Source organism: Hoplias malabaricus, chromosome 3 (assembly GCF_029633855.1).
Source record: "Hoplias malabaricus isolate fHopMal1 chromosome 3, fHopMal1.hap1, whole genome shotgun sequence".
Lineage (NCBI taxonomy): Eukaryota > Metazoa > Chordata > Actinopteri > Characiformes > Erythrinidae > Hoplias > Hoplias malabaricus.
In genome coordinates, this window is record NC_089802.1 from 13,826,957 (window position 1) to 13,851,712 (window position 24,756).

Below are 24,756 nucleotides of genomic sequence, written 5' to 3' on the forward strand. Positions count from 1 at the left end.
CTCAGCTTGTAAGCCCACTCCTGTCCTCTCCTTGATCGTAGGAACCTTTGGGGGTGCATGAGATCCGCCCTGAGTTCCTCAAGGCTCTGTATGTTGTGGGGCTGTCCTGGCTGACATGGTAGTGTCACTGTCACACAGCTACGGGGACCTGGAGGTTGTGGGTTTGATTCCCTCTTCGGGTGACTGACGGTGAGGAGTGTGGTGTGTTCTCCCCGTGTCCTTGTGGGTTTCCTCCAGGTGCTCCGGTTTCCTCCCACAGTCCAAAAACACACGCTGGTAGCTGAATTGGCGACTCAAAAGTGTCCACAGGTGTGAATGTGTGAGTGTGTGTTGCCCTGTGAAGGACTGGCGCCCCCTCCAGGGTGTATTCCCGCCTTGCGCCCAATGATTCCAGGTAGACGCTGGACCCACTGCGACCCTGAACTGGATAAGGGTTACAGATAATGAATGAGTATATATATAGTAAGGAGGTCGGTTTTTTTTAGCCATATGAGCATTGCAGGAAGGACACTGTTATTGGTCTCGTTCACATAAAGTTTATTGTGGGACTGAGGAAGGCAGCGAAGAGAAATGGCGGCGCCCATGTCTGTGAGGAGACTGCTGTCTGTGTACTCTCCGGTTCTGTTCGGGGTTTTCTCAAGAGTGTCGGACCGCTTCTTCAGGACTCATGACAGGAGGAGAGGGTAAACTCTCTCTGGTTTACACTGAAACTTAGGGATGAAGAGTCTTGTTTGTGTCGTTTCTCTGCTGGAAATAATGTAAACGTCGGCAGAGACGTTAACATTTACCTTAGCTTCACTGCTGCAGAACTAGAGAATGTATTTTCAAATTACACTTTGGAGAATAATCGTTGGAAGTAAACTGATGTTCTGTCAGTTCTGACCCTGAATACTGAGTTATGTCGCAGCGATTTCTCACACAGAATATAACCTGAATGTCAAGATCAAATAACCCAGCATTGCCCTGATAACTTTATTTAATTATCTTAGTTTAATGGCAGTAATGATAGCGATAGGATGCCTGTTTTCACTTTTATACTTGAACAGTATTTTCTGAATGAATTGATAATACTCAGTACTTTACAAATGTCAAAGGTGACTATGTTATGTAGTGATACCTCTGTTGATATTGCAATGTGGGTTCATGTAGCATAATAGCTAACACATAAGGTAGAGGCTCCACATTGCCACTACAGTTGGTGTCATTTCTAAACAGGAAAATCCAGAATCAGGGTCCTGATTTCAAAGCTTGCTTCGAGTCACTGTCTGTGAGGAGTTTGGTGTGTTCTCCTTGTGTGTGTTTCCTTTGGGTGTTCTGGTTTCCTCCCACAGTCCAAAAACAAGTGTTAGCAAGTGGATTTGCCAAGCAACAATTGTCCATATATGTAAACGTATGAATAACTGAGTGAATGTGTGACACCCTGCTATGGACTGGTATCCTGTATCCAGATATGCTGGTTAAGCTTTTGACACAGTGTGACCTTGAACAGAATGAAGCAGTTGTGGAAAATTAATATATATTGTACAATGCTATAGACTAAAGTACGATTCCCATTTCAGGCAGGAACACTTTTTAATTTTACATTAATCTCTCACTATAACATGGTTGGAAATCAAAAGTAGCTGGCATAACAAAACAAGTTTAATTTTTTCTTCTTTGCCATACTTTGAATGTACCAGCTGTCCTTTAATTTGTGCTCACATTTCATGATGAATAGACCAATAAATATTACATTTACCCTTATTAAAGTTACTATTTTTGCTCTGAACAAATACAATGAATGGTGAGTCTTGTGAAAGGTAGAAGGGGATTCAGTTTTACACATGTAGTAAGTTCAGTTAGCAGCACACCTGATTTAACACAATGTAGGACTGAATAGGTAAAGTCTACTCATGATCTGCTGTAACATTTAAGCATAATTTGGTGCATGGGTTTGACCAGAAGCCTACAGTGCCTTCTATTTTCAGGGGGGTGTAAAGGAAATTGCCTCATAGCAGCGAATTTCTTTGACAAGATACAGATAAAGCAAAGCCACAGTGTTACTTAGTAGCAGTAGCAAGTCCCAAATACGCTCAAATACTGAGAATATAGACTGGTGCAACCAGTGTGCATTTGTTCTATAGTTGTAGTTCAGTTTAATTACCTGAATGTCTGAATGTGACATTTCACAGCAGAAATGGTTTCTCAATTCAATTTTTATTTATTTTCATATAAGGATATATTACAAAATCATTTTTTTAATGAATTATAATAATAATAATAATAATATGAATAATAATAATTAAATCAAGAGCCAATTAAAACTAATTAGAATGTTTTCTGTAAAAAATTCTTTCACCTGACTGGCCTTTGGAGGAGCTGCTGCCGTTACAAAATTTTTTGAATATCCATCTACAGATAGAAAAACAAAACTATTAACTCATTATATACAGGTATCTATACAGTTATTACATCAGGAAAGAAACATCAATTCAGTCTGCCCTAAATACTGCAGTGTTTAATGCATGAACATTTTAACTGGCTTTTCCAACAGGCTTACTTTACATTCATCAATAATCAGGTTTCCTCTGCTAGCATAATGCATTCTAATTTGGTTAATTAATGATTGTAAAAGGCATTCAATTAACTTTTTATTTATTTATTTTTGTCTTGAAATGACACTCACTGTCAGGAAACTAACTTCAACCTCTCCCTGCATACACAGTGTGCATATTCTGTCAAGAAAGCAATACAGACCAATAGCCAACGGCATCAAAGTAGTAACTGCAGTAGCTTCCACAGGTCCTAGTATGCCCAAGTTTCAATACACTGTTAATATGGAGGGGGGACTAAAGAACATTTTTGAGGGTAAAACAGGTCTAACAACCTCTATGGTGTGCTTTATAAATGTTTGGACTGTACTCTGTATGTTTGCTCATGGTATCCTGAATGAGCCGCTGATGTATCTACATTTCCAATATCTTTAGATCAAGCTTCATTCAGAGCCACACCTTCAGTCTATAAAATACGTGCTCTAAGTCAACAGTTTTTAACCTTTGTAAAAAATATACAGACACAAACCTCCCAATGCAGAAGTGTATGTAGCAAGTGTACGTTGTTGATGACACATAATGCAAGATTAGTTATTCAATGATGATCCACTAATCAATCATCCTTTTTCATTAAAGACAGTGTGTACATGTTTATCTATGGCAGCAAGGGACTATAAGTGAAACTAAATCATATTCACTCACTGCAGTCCCTGCAGTAATAAAAGTATTAAGAGATTTCATTTTACAAAGAATTCAGTAGTTCAAAGTATTTGTGAGGTCTACCAATTCTTATGTAATTTTGTGACAGCAGACTTGCTGTCCTTTTGCTCATCCAGAAATGTACATGTTGAATCTTGTATGACTATGTATTATTAATTTGACAAGTATTTCAGTGGCTTTGAAAAATGTTTTCAAAAATTATTTTAAATTGGATCTGTAAAATATTTACATGGAGGCATTTCCCTGAACTTTGTTAGCAACATAATGGACACTGTATACAGTATATTGCCAGTATAAACTGGCATATATGCAGTATTCAATTGTCTGCCTTTGAATACATATGAATTTGAGTGACATTCTTAATTCAGAAAGTTTAATATGATGTCGGCTCATCCTGCTATAACAGCTTCAACTCTTCTGGGAAGCTGTCCACATTTTTGAGGTCAGACACTGATGTTGAACAAGAAGGCTCTATATTTTGGCAGTATAGGAGTTGGGTGTATTCTCACAGAGTCTGTTTGGGTTTCCTACAGGTGATCCGATTTCCTCCCACAGTCCAAAAACACAGGTTGGCAGGTGGATTGGCTACTCACATGTCCATAGGTGTGAATGTGTGAGTGTGTGTTGCCTTACAAAGGACTGGTTCCCCCCTCCAGGGTGTGTTCCTGCCTTGCACCCAGTGATTCTGAGTAGACTCTGGACCCACTGTGACCCTGAACGGGATAAGCGGTTACAGACAACAAATGAATCAATGAGAACGCTGTGAACAAAGCTATGAACCAGCGAGAATAAGCCAATCAAAGTAGTCAAAAGAAACGTTGACTCATACTCATCCTCTGTCATATTTTATTTATTTGTTTTTGCAGTGGCTACAGCCTCTGCAGGGCCATGCTAGTTTGAGAAGTACCTCCCTCCTTTTGTTTTCATAAAAAGAATTTGGAAACTGACTGCATTTGTGTGGTAAGAGAGAAAAATATGTCTGAGATTGGGTTGTGGTAAACTCAGGATGACCTTGGTGTTTGGCAGTTGATCTGAGTTAGGTTTAGATTTAGCTTAGACTTCATGCTGGCTCTCCTAGGTCATGTTATTGCCTTCCTGTCATCTGAGTACTGTAGTTTTTGGCACTGATTTTGATACCCTTTTTTCAGTACTTATTTAATGCTGACCAGGCCTGTTATACACACACTGAAAATATCATCAGTAAAAAAAAATCCCCAAACAAATCAACTACTTTTTTGGCCCCCAAAGATTTTAATAGACTCTTGAGGGTGTAATAAGTAGTAGATTAGTATGTGTGTGGGGTTTTTAAAACACATCATCCCATTCCACCTTTAACCTTTATTTTTCCAGTTAGACAGATTTAAATATCAGCAATTTGAGAATAACTCTGTGATATATTCAGTGCTGTCCTGCAGTGTGAATCCCTACAGTGATTTTTCTAATGTTTTTCCTCTGTCTGTGATCTGTCTACTGTTACTGAATGTTGTTTAAGGCACCACTCTCCTCTCTGAAATTACACATTTGCAGTATAAGGTAGCTTTTGATTCACTATTTTCATTTATTTTCAAATACATTTTAATTCTGAAATGGTGGCTAGGGGACTTTATACAAACAAAAGAATTCAGATGTTATTATATGCAGTCTGCAGTACCCAATAAATGATAGACTAAAGCAGAAGTATGAAGATAATCATATAGTTCTTGCTAATGCAGCATTTTGGGTAAAGTGGAAAAATACAGAGCAGAGATTTTAAGCCACTTTAAGTAGTTTCTGTTGGACAATTTAGCTTGAATTATTCATACAATTTCATGATCATTTGATGCAAAGAAACCGACATGGAGTTGCCACAGAGACACAGCAACAATATGCTTTGGAAATATATGTTGAAAGTTATCTGAATGTTATCATACATTTACTAATACGGCAGCTACACAACGAAATGACATTTTGTGACTAGGGTTTTAATATCTTTTTATTTTCGTTTTGTTACCTCAGTAACATTCTTTCTAAGCACTGTCACTGACCCAGAGGCATCTGCCAATGCAGTGTGGCAATGTTCCTGTTAGTTATTCCACTTTGTATTCTGAAAACTATTCTTTTGTGTCTGCTTCCAGAGTACAGTCACCCTTTAGCAAGCAAGTGAAGTCATTATGACCTGTGTCTAGATTACTTTACTGGAAAGAGGGTGCAAATGGATGATTTTGTTATTTGATTTTTTTTGTTTTATTTCAATAGTTTTATTGCATTTACATTCTATCCAGCGTATGTGTGTGTTTAAATATCTTGATGTTTGCGCAAAACAATTTTTTTTTCTGCAAACATTGCTAGCATCAGGAGGAGCTGAAATAGGAACAAAAACTTTCAATCGCATCAGAGGAAATTGATGTAATACATTAACAAGAAGTGATCTCATGACTGCTCATTCTTTCTGCCACAATTTTTGAAATAACAGCCTTTAGCTTCAAATGTGATCTTAGTCATGATTTCAACATTCCCTTTTGTAAACCTTTAGAGAGGAGTCTTGCTTCCTTATGGCATAAGAGGCACTTCTCTATAGTTATTTTCTTTGAGTGAGTGAAACTGAGTAATAAATGTTAACTTCCTTTCCCGCAAAGGATTCTGTGTTTTGTTGGTCTTTTTTTTTTTTTTTTTTGTGCAGATTACTATTATACATAACAAACTTTGATGCATGATATATTATTTGCTGATACATGTTATTTTTATAGATCTGATATTGGAATTTTAGCCAATATTACAACCAATAACTTGGCACCTCTTTTGTGCTACTGTAAATACACCACTGTAAATACACATCTGTGTAATACAGAAACTTTTCCACAGTTTCTGCAGAGAACAGTTTCTGAGATTATATTTCTCTGTAGTGAAAACTGACTTAAAATATCTGTTACGCTAAGTACACGCACACACGGATAGTGGTATAAACACACAAACACACTCACACACAGCAACAGCTGGTTAAAAGACAGAAAGATTATTTCAAACAGCATGGTGCAGGAGCTGTTCTTATATAAAACACATGGAATTTGATATAGAGTCATTCAGCTAAAATCTAATCTTTCATAAGTTGTGTTTTGTGATGTAACGTTGTATATAAATTTGACCAAAAAATATTTTTTAGTCATTGTACTGAGCAAACCTTTTGACATTGGCACATCAAATTATTCACACAATATACTCTTAAACTTTGCTATTTGTCAGAGTTTTTTTTTATCATCTTTCCACAGGAGAGTGTAACTTCAGGCGTCTAGCTGAAGGACACCTTGGCATATCAGAGGCATTTCAGCCTGGACAAGGAATAATTCTTTTGGCCTTCTGTGCGCAGGGCAGAAGTTATCTGCTAATTGTAGTTAACTAGGCCCATCGATGGCACTACCAGCAAAAGATTTGGTTTCAGCAGGAAGATGACTGGAAAAAAGCCATTAATACAATTTTTAAACAAACAGAAGAAATTATAGAGCTTATTTTTGACCTGTCCAGAAAGTTTATTCTATAAGTATACAAATGTTTTCTCATGCCCTGCCTAATACTTTTCCTGATTTATCTGCTCACATTTTAGGTCTTCTCTGCTCCTCCTGGCTCCTCTCCTGGCTGAGGCAGAGGTTTCCTCTCGGCCTCCAGGTTCTGCTGGAGCTGCAGGACTACACTCTCGCTTTCACTGGATTGCTGACCATGTGCCGGCTTTCCAGGTACCTGGAGGCCGAATCCACATCCTGCACTCCCCTGATGAATTCTACCAGGCTATGAAGGTGTGTGCATGCATGCAGGAGTGGAAGTTGGATGTGATTCCACGATATATATTTCTTTTAATGTTGCTGTTTATCCCCATAATTTGGCCGCCTTTATGTCATATAACATGAGGACTTTGTGATGAATTGTAGCTATAAGATATGTAAACCAAATGTCAAGCAAGATTTGTGTATATGTGTATATATATATATATATCTTATAGGAGTTAGTCATATGACTAGTAGATCAGCTTTGAAAGCAATTATGAAAGGAATTTAAAATGACCTAATTCCTGCTCTGGAACAGAGAATGAAAGTACTTCCAGTTTGCCTAAAATTTAACATTAGGATGATACAGATCACTATCAGTGATAGACCGATGCTTTGTGTGTGTTCACTGCCCCTATTCACTTATGTGAATGTGTTCATTGCCCCATTCACTTGTGTGTGCGCGTGTGTGTGCGTGTGTGTTCACTGCGTTCACTGCCACTATTCACTTGTGTGAGTGTGTCACTGCCACGGATGTGTTAAATGCAAAGGTCAAATTTAATGCAGTGTTGCACAATGACTATAAAGTATACTGTAAATTCACTATGGGTCCAGGTAAAAATATAAATGTTTATTTATTATTAAAGTATGGGTAAAGTGAATGGACCTGGAGGTTGTGGGTTTACGTCCCGCTCCAGGTGTCTGTGAGGCGTATTCTCTCTGTGTCCACGTGTGTTTCCTCTGAGTTTCCTACCACAGTCCAAAAACATGCTGGCTACTTAATTGTGTACATAGGTGTGAGTGTGTGAGTGAATGTGTGAGTGATTGTGTTGCCCTTTGAAGGATTGGCGCCCCCTCCTGTGTGTGTTCCCACCTTGCACACAGTGATTCCGGGTAGGCTCCGGACCCACCATCACACTGAACTGATTAAGCGCTTACAGACAATGAATGAATGAATTAATAATGATTTGATCATTTTCAAGACAACCATTGGCTAAACCAGAAGATTTGTCAGATCAGTCAAAAAAATAAAGATCTCACTAAAATTATAATACACAATTCATTTCCAGAACACAAATTTATATTTATCATTTAATTAATGTGATAAAACTGTATAGAGTACATATAGACGAGAGTGACGTTTAGTGCATTATAAACAAATTTAAATGATCTATTTTATTATACTGATTTATTATACTGTTTTGATTAGTGAGTAGACAGCATTTCCTGCTTTTTTTCTGGCAGGCTTTCTGTTACTACTATGTTAGGGAGTGTAATTGAATTGAAGCAAATATTTTGTGTTGTTAGTTGCTTCATGTCCAAATTTTCATTTACCCCACCTTTACTGTCTTCTCATTTGTCCTTGACTCTCCCTGGTCATCATTAGATTAGATGTGAACGGCTTTCTCCATTTGAAAACAGTAATGACTCCTCCTGTGTTGAATGTTTTTCTATTAATAAGAATGTGATTTTATTTCAGAACATCCTGAAATGATTTAAAGAAGCCTAGGAGTTTTGTAGGTTTTGAAAATGACCTTGAAGCCACATTCTGCATTTGAGTGTGATTTATTTATAGCAGCCTTCTGATTTGCAGCCACTTTTTAGTAAAAAGCATATATTTGTACTGATATTTCTTTTTCTTTGAAAACATGAATTTCAAAAGCATTCTTTGCTTGCTTGAGAAAACATTACAAATACAGTAGCTCAAATATAAGATTGCACAAAACATGGAATGGTGTGAATATTTATATTGAATCAGTTTTAAAAATCAGTAGGCTTAATATATTAATTATTAAATATGGAATCAGCTTCATATAACTTAGGGCTGTAACTATTCATTATATTAGAAATAATGCTAACAACTTATGGGATGTTTTAAAAACGTCACACGGACGGCTATAAACTAACTTTTAATACAGAGAATCACAGCCTATGAAAAGTTTAAAAAGTTTAATTGATTATTTATAAAAACCATAATGTAATGCTGTAGTCTTTAGTAAACATTTGGAAACCTGATAGCTGAAAGTGGAATTGGGAATAAGGAATGATGTTGATAGAGGAAGTTATTACTGCTGAGTAAGGTAATTGTGGTATAATGTAGCATTTAATAAATAAAAGTATTTTACACAAGGGTCTTTATTTGCTACAGTTACTCTTATCTCAGAAGATTCTATTTAGAATAACCAGTGAATGTATAATTACCAGGATTTTGGACTTATTATTGCTCAGAAAATAAATGATTATTGCACAGATTGGTTTCACAAAGAACTTCAAATCTCCATGTAGTTCCGTATTTTGGAGTATAGTACACGCTGTGTTTCCAGAAGGTACGATGTTTCATCGAATGCGCTAAAACAAACTCTCTGATAAAAGTACAAAGAAAAGATTTTCAATGTTTGGCCTGAACTTTATTTGTATTTTTAAAAAATAAATAGATTTGTAGATTTTTCCCCATCTAGTGTGCAGGTAATATTCTTAAAAGATCTTGTTAGGGTACATCAGAAAGCCATTGTCATTTAACCTAACAACCTGGAATATTATTAATGCCAGACCTCATTGTGTATATACTACAACAACATAGACAGAAATGGCATTTCATTGACTGGCCTGCTTGCACTACAGGTCTGTCTTATGTAGGATGTCATTAAGAGACGCACAGTGAGTGAGTCATTTTGCAGTTCCTATACAGTGAGTGATTTCTAGAAAGGCACTATAAAAGTGTAACTTTTAAAAAAATAATAAATACATAAATAAATGGTAACACAGTTTATTTGAACAGCTGATGTGTTAAAGTAATATTTATTGCTTTTTTGCAAAAATCTCATCTTTCTTGAAATGGTATATAGAAAATATCAGTTAGCCTTATTCATTCATTCATTATCTGTAACCGTTATCCAGTTCAGGGTCGCGTTGGGTCCAGAGCCTACCTGGAATCATTGGGTGCAAGGCGGGAATACACCCTGGAGGGGGCGCCAGTCCTTCACAGGGCAACACATATATACACACACACACACACACATTCACACCTACGGACACTTTTAAGTCGCCAATCCACCTACCAATGTGTGTTTTTGGACTGTGGGAGGGAACCCACAGGGAGAACACACCAAACTCCTCACAGACAGTCATCCGGAGTGGGAATCAAACCCACAACCTTCAGGTCCCTGGAGCAGTGTGACTGCGACGCTACCTGCTGCGTCACCGTGCCGCCCCAGTTAGCCTCAGTAGTAGCATAAATCTGTTGTACTGTAGTGTAAATGTGCTGTTTCTTTAATATGTGTAACATAAAATGTGTGTGCATGTGTGTTTCAGACACGTATCAAGACAGCCAAAAGACGAGTGGTGATGGCATCCTTGTATCTTGGCACAGGACCTCTAGAGCAAGACCTTGTATGGGTGCCCCACCAATGTTTTAGTGAAACTGTAACGCTTAACCATAAGTAATAATTGTTGAATGTGGAGTACTCACTGTTTTTCTAAAGGTTCTGGTGTCACATGTTTGGTTTCTAATTGCTTATGAATTACACTGCATACTGTGTTTGTAGACAATTGTAGTCACTGTAATAAGACAAACAATAAGTGTTGCACGGGAATTGCCTGTAATGATGTTTATGGTTCTAGGTTAATTGTATGGAGGAGGCCCTTAAGCGTTCTCAGGAAGACGTTGCTGCTAATTTAAAAGTGTCTATACTACTAGATTATACCAGAGGATCAAGAGGTTAGTGGGCTGCTTTTGTTCTTCTTTCTAATGTTCTCCTCTGTTCTCACTTTCTCCTGCCAAGTGTTACCCTCATGTTTAACACATAAACATTTACAACCAGTTTAACAACATAGCATGATCATTACATTTGAGTTCTTGAGAAAGCGTGATAAGGATTAAACACATGGGGGAAAAACCCAGTCTCTTACTTCCTTTTTCTGGATTGATGGATGTGCATAACTAACAGTGTGGTATGGGCATAATTTGGTAATTTTGTTGCTTATTGCATGATGTACTTTTCCTCTTTAGTAATGTACAGTTCCCATGTGCAAAGCTTTTCATGGAGCAAGTTTGAGCAATACAAGGAAAGGAAACTTTCAAGAATTTGCAACTTTAATTTTTTACCTAAATATGTGTTTTAAAATGTCATGCATAATTGGCTACTGAGGATTTGTGCTGCTTGTTTTGCATAGTGACTTCCGTGTCACAGGATTGTAATCACACATCCAGTGACTCCACATTATGCACCTATTTGTGTTTTGCTTCATTTACAACTGTGGTTCCCAAAATTTACATAGATAAGAATATTTTCGAGCCCACCCTCCCAGATTTGTTGTGCCCCCTACTTTGGGATCATCTGACCTAGCACAGGGATCAGTGAACTAGTTTTATACCAAAATTGGTTATAATCCTGGCAGGATGTGCAAAATGAGCGGTATATTTTTCTAAATAAACTAAATGTGTGAGTTGTAGGGCATTTATCTGATTTGCTATTTGACAACAAGTTAATTAATTCATTCATTAATGATCTAAAACCGAATATCTTGTTCAGGATCGTGGTGTGTCCGGAGCCTAGGCAGGAACACACCCTGGAGGGGGCGCCAGTCCTTCACAGGGTGAAACACATTCATACATGCATACCTATAGGCACTTTTGAGTAGCAAGTCCACCTACCAATTTGTGTTTTTGGATCAGGGGAGGAAACCCACATGGACAAGGGGAGTACACACCAAACTCCTGGCGTGGGACAGGATCCTGGAGCTGTGTGAGAGTGACACGACTTGCTGTGGCACCATGCCACCCAACATATTCATGCTTATTTTTATACAATCCTTAATATAAATTATATTAAATAACCCAATACTTATTTTTTTAACAAAATGCCATCACCCGCTCACTCGTTCCCCAGCTTTGGACCACCAGAAAATGCTTTGTGTCCCACTATGTTTAACCCATTCTACTCATTAATATAATTGACTAGTGTACTAGGCAAGGTGTATGGAGTAGTGAAAATACAAAAAAGTGCTGAACATAAGGTCCTCAGGACTGATGTTTGGAACCACAGAGTTTGCAGCATTTGGACTGCTGCTTGAAAGCCTGTTTTTATCTTTGGATCTGTCCTGTATGTGTGTTTATGTGCATGTGCTTTTGTGTTTGTTTTCTCCAGGAAAGAACAATTCTCGCACAATGCTGTTGCCATTGCTGCAGCGTTTCCCGGAGCAGATGAGAGTGTGTCTATACCACACTCCAGACCTGAGGGGTCTGTTGCGCCTTTTAGTGCCTGAACGCTTCAATGAAACCATTGGCGTGCAGCATATCAAAGCTTATCTGTTTGACGACAGTCTGATTATCAGTGGGTATGGACAGAAAAAATAACAGGCACACATCTGTCATCAAATGCCAATTCTTACAGTTCTGGTGTTGTGATAAGGAAATGCAAATTTGCTAAAATGATTTATGTTTATTTAATAATTACGTTGCCTGATTTATTACATTAATTAAAGGCTTGCCATACACTCTTTCCCATGATCAGCCAAGGCTTAATGCCAACACCAGAAAGTTGAGTTTATATGTTTTTATATGTTAGAGTATCTTTTGAATGGGAAGAAATAGCAGTACAGAAAATGTTTGAACAGTTCTCTGGTGCCGTAGACTGTTTATAATGCTATATTAATTTGCAGTATTTACCCTCCAGTGCCTCTTAAATAATAATGAAAAACACTGAAAAAACACTGAGTGCATGTAGGGTAATGCATGTAGTGCATAGGTTAATCATTTGTATTACCTTTTGTTACAGAGCAAATCTAAGTGATTCATACTTCACTAATCGTCAGGATCGCTATGTACTCTTGGAGAATTGCAGAGAAGTGGCTGATTTCTTTGCTGAGCTGGTGGGAGCTGTGGGGGATTTATCAATGCAGCTGGAGTCTGATGACAGTGTTCACATGAAGGAGGGAATGGTGCACCCATACCACGGTAAGTGGAAGTTGTTGAATCAGTGAATTGCAAAATCAGATTAAAAAGATGAAATCTTATCCTATATGTAATAACATAGCCATTGGTACAAAAGTACAGTCAAAATGTAGGCTTTATAGCAGGTACTGCCACTTGTATTTTGTCCTATGCAAAGTAATTTTGCACTTTTTAAATATCAAATTATTTCAAACTCATTCATAAACCACACATGCAAATCTATATATGATACCTAACTCAGTCCAGTCCTGCAGTGCTCAGTGGCAAGTTTGTAATGATTTAAGCATGCATTATTTAAGGAAGAACACACTAAATTCCTCACAGGCATTCACCGTGGGAATTGAACCCACAACCCCCGGGCCTTGTATCTGTGAGGCAGTGGAACTACCTGTTGTGCCACTGTGCTTCTCTGACAGCTCACAAATGTTTCTTACATTTTTGTTTGTCCAAATTTTTTTTTTGAAATATGACATGTCATGATGCACTTTCCCTGCTTCTATATTCATCCACCTATCAGAACTTCTCACTGTTAAAGCTTCGAATAGGAATTGCACCATTTGTATAGTTTTTAAACTTGGGGCTATTGCTGTAGGTTCAAACCAGTGCCAGCCCAGTTTTTCTAGGCTCCAGAGATGCTGGTAGTGGCAGTGGAAGTAGCATTGTTGTCCTGGTTGATCTATGACTGGTGTGTCTTACATTCAGACTGCTCCCCATGCTCCGAAAGGAGCACAGACGAGTGAATGAGCGATTACGTTCACTCCGTAAAGCCATATCCGTAACCTAAGCGCTGCTACTGAGAAGCCAGCCCCAGACCATGACATAACCACTTCAGAATGGGACTACAGTTTGTCACAGGTCCCGGAAATAGACTGGTGTCGTCACCTTGTTGGGGGTAAATGATCTGCAAAAGGAGGGGCAAATGGTTTTTGCAACGGATAGAAGGACATGAAAGAGTGAGCTAGGCCTACTTGGACACTGCCAAAAAGAAATGGGCTAACAGGCAAAAAGTGAAACCTATGAATTATGGCTAAGCATAGGAACTGCAAAATGGGGTACATGACATATTAATCATTGATGAGTGGGATAGATTATTGTTATTGTCTTAAAATAACAGCCAGTAATTTGACGGTTTTCATGCTAACAGATTCAGTCACTATTGGATTTGCATTTCTATTTAAAATGAATAAACGATGAACGAATTACACTCTCAAAATGAATGGCATAGTGGATAATCCCACCTGCATAAACATGGGAGAATATGTTTTATTTCCTGGCCAGGCACTGACACCACTGCTATAGCAAAAAGTTTCTTTGGCAAGTCTCTCAATGCTGAGTTTTTAACCTGTCTTATGTTCACTTCACTTCATCTATCACATTTTGTCCTAACTCCTCACACGGTCTTATTAAACAAACTACACAGAGGAGTAATAAAAGCAGGCCATACAAACTCTGCTTCCACTAAACTGCAACTGGATGACCCATTGAGAAGCCCATGTGCTGAGTCTGCACTTCACTGCCGGTGTAGCACCAGTAATCAGATCCTCCTGCCTGTCGGTAAGAGCGGCTGAACTCCAGGCCCTCTTAACTGGATGTGTTTGGTCCTCAGAGGTTTCAGAGGCTTGGGGTTGCTGGTGCATTGCCTGTGGGGAAAGCCCCTGCCCTTGCCATCAAAGCATGACTTGTGTTCTCCACACATATTTGTGGCTGTGCTTCCATTTTATGGTCAGTAGACAGTCTTTGTATTAGCCTCTCCTCCTCGATTTTTAACATATCCTCATTGTGCAGTACACAAGCAAACTGACCCCAGATCAGTAGTTTTTGGCCATACATTACAAACACACAGCACTTTTTTTTCCAGAAACTAATTCATTATTTACAGATTGCATCTCTTTCTATGACTCACCGTGGCACATTATGTCTAGCAGAGGCGCCAGGCTTTGACAGAGCGCCTTTCCAGACGGTCAGCAGTTATTGACCCGCGTCTCTGAGGTTTGGATCATGCATTTGCGAGATCCTTATATGTTCAAAGGCCTTTCTGCGAGGCATGGAACACAACCCCCCTAAAATTTTTATTTTTGACAGTGCTTTTGAAATATGCTGGGGAACAAACTGGGTTTGTGATTGAGTTGTGAATTTTATTATTATTTTTTTTTATTTATTTGTTTAAATCATATTTCTATTTAACCTAAAAGTAGTCAATGAACAAAGATATAAGCTTGCTTTTGTAGTTGTGCTGTGGAGCTATGTGCATTTTAGCAAACAATGGAATGTACTTCACATGATCACACTGATCTGAGATAGACTTTCTCATCTTGTTTCTGGCACTGTAGCACATGATGATCTATAATGAAAGAAAATATAGAAGAATTCATGCTTCAAGTTGGCTGCTACAACTGTTTTTAGCTGTTCAATTCACAGATGTCTTATTATCTTCTCGTTGTAGCCTCACATCTCCACCTCACCATAGTAGATGTGTCTTGGCTAAAAGACTAGTTTAGTCACAGAGTAAATTTGTGTAAATTGTACATTTATATGTTTATACACATTCTTCTGGGAAGCACTGAATGTATGATTTTCCAGAACACATTTTTCTTAGTTGAACCTCTGATTCTCAGGTAATCGCATGGAATTTTCAGCTGTAGCACGGCAGCGGATTATGGCAGTGATGAACACAGCTAAGACCCAGCAGCAGATGCTGGATTTGGAACGCTCGCAAGATTCAGACTTTGAACTGGAATGTGGAGAAGAGAGAATTGACACCTGGGTCTTCCCTCTTGTCCAGATGAAGCCTTTGGGAGTCCAGCTGGATGAGGAAGTAACTCAGAAATTGTTGTGGGAGGCAGATGGAGACTCTACTGTATACTTGACCTCAGGTTACTTTAATCTGACACAGACTTACATGAAACTTGTTCTGGGAGCTGCAGCAGATTACCGTATCCTCATGGCCTCTCCTGAAGTCAATGGGTTCTTTGGGGCCAAAGGGGTGGCAGGAGCCATTCCAGAAGCTTATGTTCATCTTGCACACCAATTCTACAGAAAGGTGAACAAGTGCTTGATTATGCACTCTTCATCTAGGAAACCATTATGCTAACACTAAGGGTCCTGAATATATCAGAGATTGTATGCTAAATACAGTATAATTTAAACATGGCTGCTACCATGTGGGGAACCGCTAACTGAGAATTCTGATTTATTTTGGTACTACAAAGCAGTTTGATTTGGAGCGAGTTACACTTCATGAAAAAACGTATAATCACTTATATATATGCTTAATGACTAAGCTTGTTTTTGATACATTTTGAAATATTCAATGCATATTTATAGATATATTTATTTGTTTATTAGGTATGTGAGCTAAGTCAACACGGTCGTGTCCAACTACATGAATATTTTCGCCCTGACTGGACTTTTCATGCCAAGGGTGAGTAAAGTTTATGCAGTCGCCTTAAATACACTTTATTATTGTTCCTCATATAAAAGACACTTGAGAATACCTGGAAAACTAATTTTAAGGAAGTGAGCTGGGTTTCCCAGCATCTCTTGTCTGATGGGTTAGCCTCTGATCCATTCCCGCTCTACTTTAGGCCACAGAGGCTGCCAGACGTTTGTGATGTTTTCTCTGTAAATCAGAGGAATGCACACAGCAGATTATTTGTCTTCCACTGAATTTTGAGGCACCTCATGTTTTCTGTTTTTGAAGACATAATGGAAAACCTTCAGGAGAGCCAAAAGTGACAGCATTATCCCGGTCTTTGTTCAGTTAGTGTTTTTGAAATCTAATGTGATTATATGCATGTGTACACTGACCTAGAGATGAGTTGAAGGGAGGGAGGAAGTAAGCCAGGGAGGGTGGGGTGAGACTAGAATAGAGCAAGCAGCAAGAGCAAGTGAGCTGAAGTTCAGTAAATATGGGCAGCATCAGTGGAATTCAATTTCACGCTCCCGTTGAGAAGTCCCGCTTATTAGATAAAGCTCTGTCAATGCCGTCATTTCTAGTAAACAGAGGAGCAGAAGTGGGAATAGACGGGGTGCAGAGGTCCCCTTGGTCAAGCAGGAAAAAGAATCAATGACCATTAGCTGGCATTCTGACGCTGGCCCTCAGCCTGCAAGGGACCTATTCACCCCAGGCAAGAGACAATAAGCTGGCCTAAGTGAGGGTGACTGAGTGAGAGAGTGAGAGATGGACAGAGGGAGAAAGGAGTAAGAAAGAGAAAGAGAAAACTGACTACTATATTTCAAGCGGTTAGGTGACATAAGTACCACAAAGGTATGTTGGACAGGTTATTGACAGTTTGTACTTGCAAGGAAGTCCAGAGGAATGTGTTTTGAGTGGCTTCCCATCAGCTGTTTCATGATAATCACCATCCATCAAAAAAAGAATGTTTCCTGAGGGCAAACTGTCTGCTGTTGTGACAGATTAAATGGAGCACTAACAAACACTTTTCCACTTTTGTCACTTTTTGGCACTTTTGCAAAGTATGAAAAATGACACTTTAATGTCGTTTTTAATTTTATTCAATAAAAAAGTCTTTTTAAAATGGCAAGCAAAAAGAATTTGCCACTTCATTTATTATGTGTTCCATAAAGGAAGACGTGCTGCAAAACACAGACTTGTTCTGTTGTTGGGGCTAATGTTGTATCCAAATGAATAGTTGAGGTTTGGCAATTTTGATGTTAGCTATTGTGGCGTATTACAATTTTTAATTATATATATATTTTTAATACTATGCAACACCTACCATAAAATGGCAAAAGTTTGGGAGAATGTTTGAATTTTGATTTACAGTTATATGTCACATAAAAGCACTTTGCAACTAATACATCATGGTTTGTTTTGTTTACTTTGGATTTTTTTTTTTTTAACTTCCCTGACGTTAAATGATCTAATAGGCAGCTGGGTCAATGTATTTGTACTGAAAGCATGAAGGATCTGTTTATTCTGCAATGCCAAGATATCATATTTCATGTTCAGGGTTTCCTGTAAGAGCTGAATGAAGGCCACATGTCATTGAGCTCATAAACCCTGTGCCAACAAAGGAATGCAGCCAAATTGAAATAATGCTATTTAAGCCAAGGAGTGTTCATACAGAAACTCTGTATGGACTTACAAACCCTTTTTTTTGTTAGGAACCATAAGTAGCTTAGATTGGATTTGCTCAGAATATCTGACTAAATATTTCTTTGAAATGCTGCTCCTTCAAGCTGAGCTGATTAGAACAGAGTGGGTATATGTGTGTATTTTGCCACTGTGTGTAAACACAGCAGGAGATGTTTCTGATGTTAATGTGGCATCAAATTCGGTTCTTCTCCAATAGTTCTTTTTCCTCGTGTTCATTTTGTTCGCATTAAGTCTTAATTCTTTTCTCACAGGACTGTGGTACTACCAGAAAGGAAAAGAGCACCCTTGTCTCACTCTTATTGGCTCCCCCAATTTTGGCTACCGCTCTGTACACAGGGATTTAGAGGCACAGATCGCCATAGTAACAGAGAATGAGGAGCTTCAGGCCCACCTTCAGCAGGTCAGCCTCTGTTATTTCATTAAATATGAGCATTGGTTTACTGATTGCAAATTTTTATGGACATCTCGTCTTATATAATCATGACTGATATTGTAGCTAATGTCCACGTTTAAACCTTTCCCCTGGTGTCATGTTAGGCCGTGTTGGTAAGCCCATTGTATCATTTACTCTTTAGTATATCCTTTAGCAAAGGCCATGTGATGCTTCTGGGAAACCAATACATGAGTGGTAATAAAACCTGGGTAACCATAAATAGGTTCATATACTCATTAACTGTTTAAATGACAAAATTCCTGTCAGTCCTTATCTTATGCAAGTTATATAACCTAATGGCAAGGGCAGTAAAATCATGTATTTTGATGGCCATCAATTGTGAAAACTGGGAATGGTTTCTAAAGAAGTCTAAAGATTAATTATTTTGTACAAGCTCCAAATGTTTTGGTAAAATAATCTAAGCAAATATGTCCAAGACATTCTGCCAAGTTTTATAAAACTCTTTAGACTGAAATCTGTTTTCTCTCTACTTCAGGAGCAAGAAATGTTGTATAAGAGATCCACAGAAGTATCAAGCAGCACATTTAAGCAACCAGACCGCTATGTTAAGTTATGGGTGAAGTTGGTAACTCCTCTTATAAAGAACTTCTTCTGAGGATCCATATGCCTGAGTTTCTGAAATTCCTACCATCCTTACCAGGTTAGTAAATGTAATACAGGGGTTCTTCACTGCACACACAAAGTTGAGCTCTAGGTGAGACTGAAGGGGCCTAGACTAAACCAAACTAAAATTGATAAAAAGCAGGTTGAAATTCAGACATTTTTTGTTCAAATGGCATTATTCTAGCTACATGTGAAGTGGGTCATATAACAATTTGTTGACTTTTGAAAGCCAAAACCTTCTGAGATTGAAGTTCACAATAACAATCAGCATTTTGTTTTTGGGTTTGTATGATCAGTTGTTCTTTTTCATTTAACACATATAGAGTTGCCATGAATATGGATATACACATAAACCCAAAGCTGCCAGACAGTGGCTTCTTAAGAATGTGCAGTGTCACAGCAGTGGTTACTCCAGCCTAAATCCCATATCATAGCAGAGTGTAGTGTGGCCAGACCACAGCAAACCTTGGCCATACAGTATTCCAGTGCTGTCAGTCTTTAACCTCTGTGCTGCACTGGCAGTGACCTCTTTCAGTCAACATCTGGAACTTTTTCTAGAGGTTTTGTGTCTGCTGTGCACCAGTCAGCCACAACATTAAAAAATTGACAAGAGTGAATGGCTGGCCCAATTGGTGTGACCCCATAGAAGATCTACACTGGCACAAACTGCAATACATGGTGCTGCTTTTTTTTTATTATTATTTTTAATAATTTTATAGATAGCAAAAACCCTTAGGGCAGTTGAGGCTACTCGGACTCTTCTGTGGTATCAGAACGGTTGCCAATATACCTGTTGCTAGTTGTCGAGTTACTGGATTACTTTCGAGAGTTACTAACCACTGATTAACGGGAAAACCTTACAATTCTTTATTTATTTATAACTTATAACTTATACCACACACCACACAAACCCATTCAATAGAACAATTAATAGAACAATAGGACTTCCCTCGCTTATAGGAAATATTAACCATAACAATAAAGAAGTAGCAGCTTGTGTAATTCCTGTTTATTATATGCTGAAATACCCATAGATTCTTTATATAAGGCTGCCCCCTTGTGAATGTCTGATGTGCAATCTGATCTTTTTAGCTGAGCAAAATCTTTACTGTGATAATTATTAGAGTGAAATAGTCCTTTCTGAGTCGTTTAACTGAGGTCATGTACTTTTTCAATTTGAACATATTCATTGCAGTGTTTGTGGATTAAACATTGACAAACTGGCGTAAACCAACCAGCACCCACTGAGTGTGTTTCTCTTTATTTTCAGGTTAAATGTCCACCCAAAGGTAAGCTCTCAAGTGCGTCTCTTGTTCCGTTAGACCACTGGGAAGTGGCTTTGATGAAGATGATGACAAAAATGGCTGGTGTCAGCTCCATCAGACGGATGGAGTGTCTCAGAGAGCTCCTGTTTTCCCACAATGTTGAATACCAAAGAGCACAGTCCATAATGCAGGCTTTAATACTTGCCCTGTACTATCATCATAACTGGGTATTAAACTGCTGAACTGAATCCGATGCATAGCAAGGTAAAAGCTAAGAATGTTAAGCTACCCTTACTCCCAATGTTTTACTGTTACAATCTAATGACTTGTTTTTTGGCATGTCCATGGCTACAGAAGGTGAATAAGATGTGAAAATGGGTGATATGGGTTTTTTATTTTCATAAAAAACACTTTAATGTAAGAATATTTATAAAAATAAGAATGCAGTATTGTTAGAAGTGACTACTGTGACTCTGTCGATCTGAAACATGCTGTTACTTTGCTTCCGTTAACAACTGTCATTTCTGTCCTAAGCACTGGTCATTTATTACACATCTTTATTTTTATATTAGTTTTAAACATGACAGCAACATGAGTGCAATTTGAATATAGAGGTGCATCGAAATTGTTGCTTCTGTAAGAAGATGTTTCTTTAACTGGAAAGTAATCCAGGCAATGGTGAATTAATACAGTTGGCCTTAACACACCTTTGCTCTTGTATTCAGTGACTGTGTATTTATTTTCAGCCCTAGAGGGTTTATACTGTGGTAAAAAAGCTGAACATGCATAAAGCTTCATGTTTATACATTTTAACTTAACGCAAACTAGGTCAACTTCAAAAACTGGCAGGTCCATAGACATTCACTCCTCATAGATCATCACTAAGCCCTACAAAATGTGTGTGAAATGTTTTGGTGAAGCTGTAACCTGTGTAAATACAAAGTGTGTAAGGAATGTGATGGTCGACAAAACGTTCTTTTTTTTTTACTTTTTTTTCTTTTAAATAACTCTTTTGAAGTTACATTTTTAAGTGTTGGAAGGAGACCAAAATGTCATTTGAGGAAGTACGAAGGAGTCATGTTTTGAATGGTTTCAGGTCTATAGTAAGTTGATTTCTAATCAAAGCGTTAGGTCGACTGGTTGAAAGAAATTTAATTCCCAATGCAGTATAATTAGTGTGTATTATTTTTATTGTAAAATTGTATTTTGTCTGTGAAGGAGCATTTCTTCAAAAATTAAATATGTATCTGTAATACAAATTGTTTTTTAATTAATCTACAAGCTCTCAAACACACACACACACACACACACGTGTGTATATTTGAACATTTGGAATTGTTCTTGGTGATGTAAATTGCACGCAGCTGCTCTGCCGTGGAAACTCGTGCCAGGGCGCCTGCACATGGATTTTCTGCTGATGTTAATGCTGAAGGAGGTTTGGAACTCTGCAGTTATTTAGTCACATGGGTGTTGATGATTTTACACACTATGCACCTCAGCACTAGCAGACTTTGCTCTGTAACTACATGGTCTTCCCCTTGACATCCACTTTTCAATAATAACTACTCACAGCTTATCGTGGAAGAAATTTATTACATCCTCTTATATTACCACACGTAGTAAGCTCTTTAGAAAGACCCATACTTTCAAAAAGGTAAAGGCTGAGTGTATGCCTAGGTGTGTGACTTTATTCACAAGTGGCAACTAATCACCTGAATTCAATTAGGACGTGTGGCCCAAAGCTAAAAGTTTTGTCCATATTGTTGTAGAAAATGCTGTATATTTATATATTAAGTTAATAATAGTTACAAATTATAAGTAACAAGGCAGAATCCTTTAGCATTTACTTCCAAGATACAAATCTACAAATAAGATTGGACAGTACAATAAAGAATTCATTGCATCCAAACTGACTACCAAGTAATGTTGATCCTATAGTTACATTTTCAAATCAGTAAATTCAGGAAAAGACATTGCAGTGCCCTCTGCTGGTAGATATGTGTAGATGTCCCAGTGTGCTTTCTCTGCTGCCTGGACACGGGCAGCCATAGCCATCACCTCCTGGCCCTGACCTCGAGATACATTGTGGAACGTTTCCTTAGCATTATTTCTGCATGTTAATTCATTTAATTTAAACATACACACATTGGTCTATTTGAGGTACCCCTATCATGACACTCAATTACATGTCCATTTCATTAGGTCCACATACCCTTGAAATAAATTAGAAATACAAAGTGCACCTATGTAATTTATTTAACCCCATGTCAGGATTCCCACAGAAGGTGACCAAGTACATTTAGGGTTTTGTATTTGATCACAAGAAAAGCATTACTATTTGCCATAAGCATTTTGTGCTGTGGGTGGCACAGTGGCGCAGTCACACAGCTCCAGGGACCTGGAGGTTGTGGGTTCGAGTCCTGCTCCGGGTGACTGTCTGTGAGAAGTTGGTGTGTTCTCCCCGTGTCGATGTGGGTTTCCTCCGGGTGCTCTGGTTTCCACCGACGGTCCAAAAACACACGTTGGTAGGTGGATTGGCGACTCAGTGCCCAGTGATTCTGGGTCGGCTCTGGACCCACCACGACCCTGAACTGGATAAGCAGTTTCAGACAATGAATGAGTGAATTAATTTTTTGCTGTTTTTCAGCTCTTGCCATTGGGAACATTCCCACCTGGAGCAAACGGGATCACTACAGCTGCAGTGACTTTGACCACAACTTCAGGGGTAAATCTAATACCTACTGAGCAAAATTACTTAAAAAACAGCATTAGTACAAAATCAAGGCTGATGCGAGTATTGATTAAAATCTGTCATGTTTTCAACAACAGTCTCAGTCAAAATCTGCACACAAATTGCAACCTGTTAGGACTGAGCAACCATACATGCCTGGTTTAACATGTTTAAAATGTCTAGTGAAGCAAGCAGAGATTTGGCTTTGGCCAGGTTTTCCCCACAAGACTTCTGCTTTTCATCTTGCTTTATACAAAATACATAAGTCACAATAAAAACTATATATCTTGTAGTCTCCATAATTACTGGTGAATTGCTAAGTTGTTTGAGCTTTGTGCTTTATGATTTACTAAGTTTGCATAATTTTAAAAGAGTTTTCCCCAGGCAATAACTTGCTGTTTCAGCACTTTCTCAGCAAATAATTTCTCCTTGGATGCTCCTATAGCTACAATCAGCAACTGCATTCTTAGCTTTCAAGTCATCTACATGTTTTAAGTACATATTCATACAGTGCACGTTTGGTCACTTCATCCTCAAGTCTGTCTGCTTTCCGAGAGCTCTTCACCCTAAGCAGATTTTGTAAAGCTTAAACATTCATTCATTATCTGTAACCACTTATCCAATTCAGGGTCACGGTGGGTCCAGAGCCTCCCTGGAATCATTGGGCGCAAGGCAGGAATACACCCTGGAGGGGGCGCCTGTCCTTCACACGGCAACACACATTCACTCACACCTACGGATACTTCTGAGTCACCAATCCACCTACCGACGTGTGTTTTTGGACTGTGGGAGGAAACCAGAGCACCTGGAGGAAACCCAAGCTGACACGGGGAGAACACACCAACTCCTCACAGACAGACACTCGGAGCGGGAATCGAACCCACAACCTCCAGGTCCCTGGAGCTGTGTGACTGCGACACTACCTGCTGCGCCACCGTGCCACCCAAAGCTTAAACATTAAAATGTTAAACGTTAAATGTTGCCAGTGAAATATCAAGATATCGCTGGTGATCACTTTCCTCACATTAATTATGTGGCAAGTCTTTGCAATGTACCAGTTTTATTTCAGCACATGCTTACATGGCAAAGATAAACAAAAACAAATTTGTTGTTTCAATTTCCTCTCAAATCCATACCTTTATACAAACATACAAAGCAACAAACATTCTGACACAAAAATACCATTTATATCTTTACACAGCATAAGTTAAATTGTCTTAATAGTCCCTCTTCTCTCAGTTATCAGTGCACAAAAAAAAACAATGTACACACTATGACTTACACATTGAAATATGTATTGAACACCATCCACACGTAACATGAAAAAGAAATCAAACAAAAATTAATACAGCATTATTTTCTACATTAAACCCAAAAATAATCATGCTTTAAAATAAATGGATTTTGAAATGTAAAATCTTTTTACCCAAGAATCAATCCCAGATGAAAAGTCAATCTTCACTTCCAGTTTCCGAAATCTGCTCCGAAATACGTAACCGGTTTATAACAAAGTAAAGCAAAATATCCAAAGAGAAATGTCCTCATGAGATCTGCTATAGATCTTTCTATAGAGCTGCTATTGAAGTCTTTAATGTAAGTAAACAAATATATATTTTTATAAGATATATATTTAAAAAAAAAAAAAA

At 38.3% G+C, this 24,756-nt stretch overlaps 1 protein-coding gene across 1 annotated transcript; it reads left to right on the plus strand.

The window, feature by feature from the left end:
- Window positions 1–562: 562 nt before the first annotated feature.
- On the plus strand, window positions 563–21,595 carry LOC136692098 (CDP-diacylglycerol--glycerol-3-phosphate 3-phosphatidyltransferase, mitochondrial). The gene is made up of 11 exons (XM_066665203.1): window positions 563–683; window positions 6,829–7,018; window positions 10,298–10,375; window positions 10,607–10,703; window positions 12,133–12,322; window positions 12,763–12,941; window positions 15,554–15,978; window positions 16,284–16,359; window positions 18,309–18,457; window positions 18,987–19,151; window positions 20,385–21,595. The coding sequence occupies exons 1-10, from the start codon at window positions 571–573 to the stop codon at window positions 19,104–19,106; spliced, it is 1,617 nt and encodes a 538-aa protein (XP_066521300.1). The 5' UTR covers window positions 563–570; the 3' UTR covers window positions 19,107–19,151; window positions 20,385–21,595.
- Window positions 21,596–24,756: the final 3,161 nt, after the last annotated feature.

Excerpts from the sequence above, each read along its gene's own strand:
- LOC136692098 (XM_066665203.1), top strand. The coding sequence starts at position 571 with ATGGCGGCGCCCATGTCTGTGAGGAGACTGCTGTCTGTGTACTCTCCG. Across the intron at positions 7,019-10,297 it reads AATTCTACCAGGCTATGAAG|ACACGTATCAAGACAGCCAA; the intron begins GTGTGTGCATGC and ends TGTGTGTTTCAG. Across the intron at positions 10,376-10,606 it reads GACCTCTAGAGCAAGACCTT|GTTAATTGTATGGAGGAGGC; the intron begins GTATGGGTGCCC and ends TTATGGTTCTAG.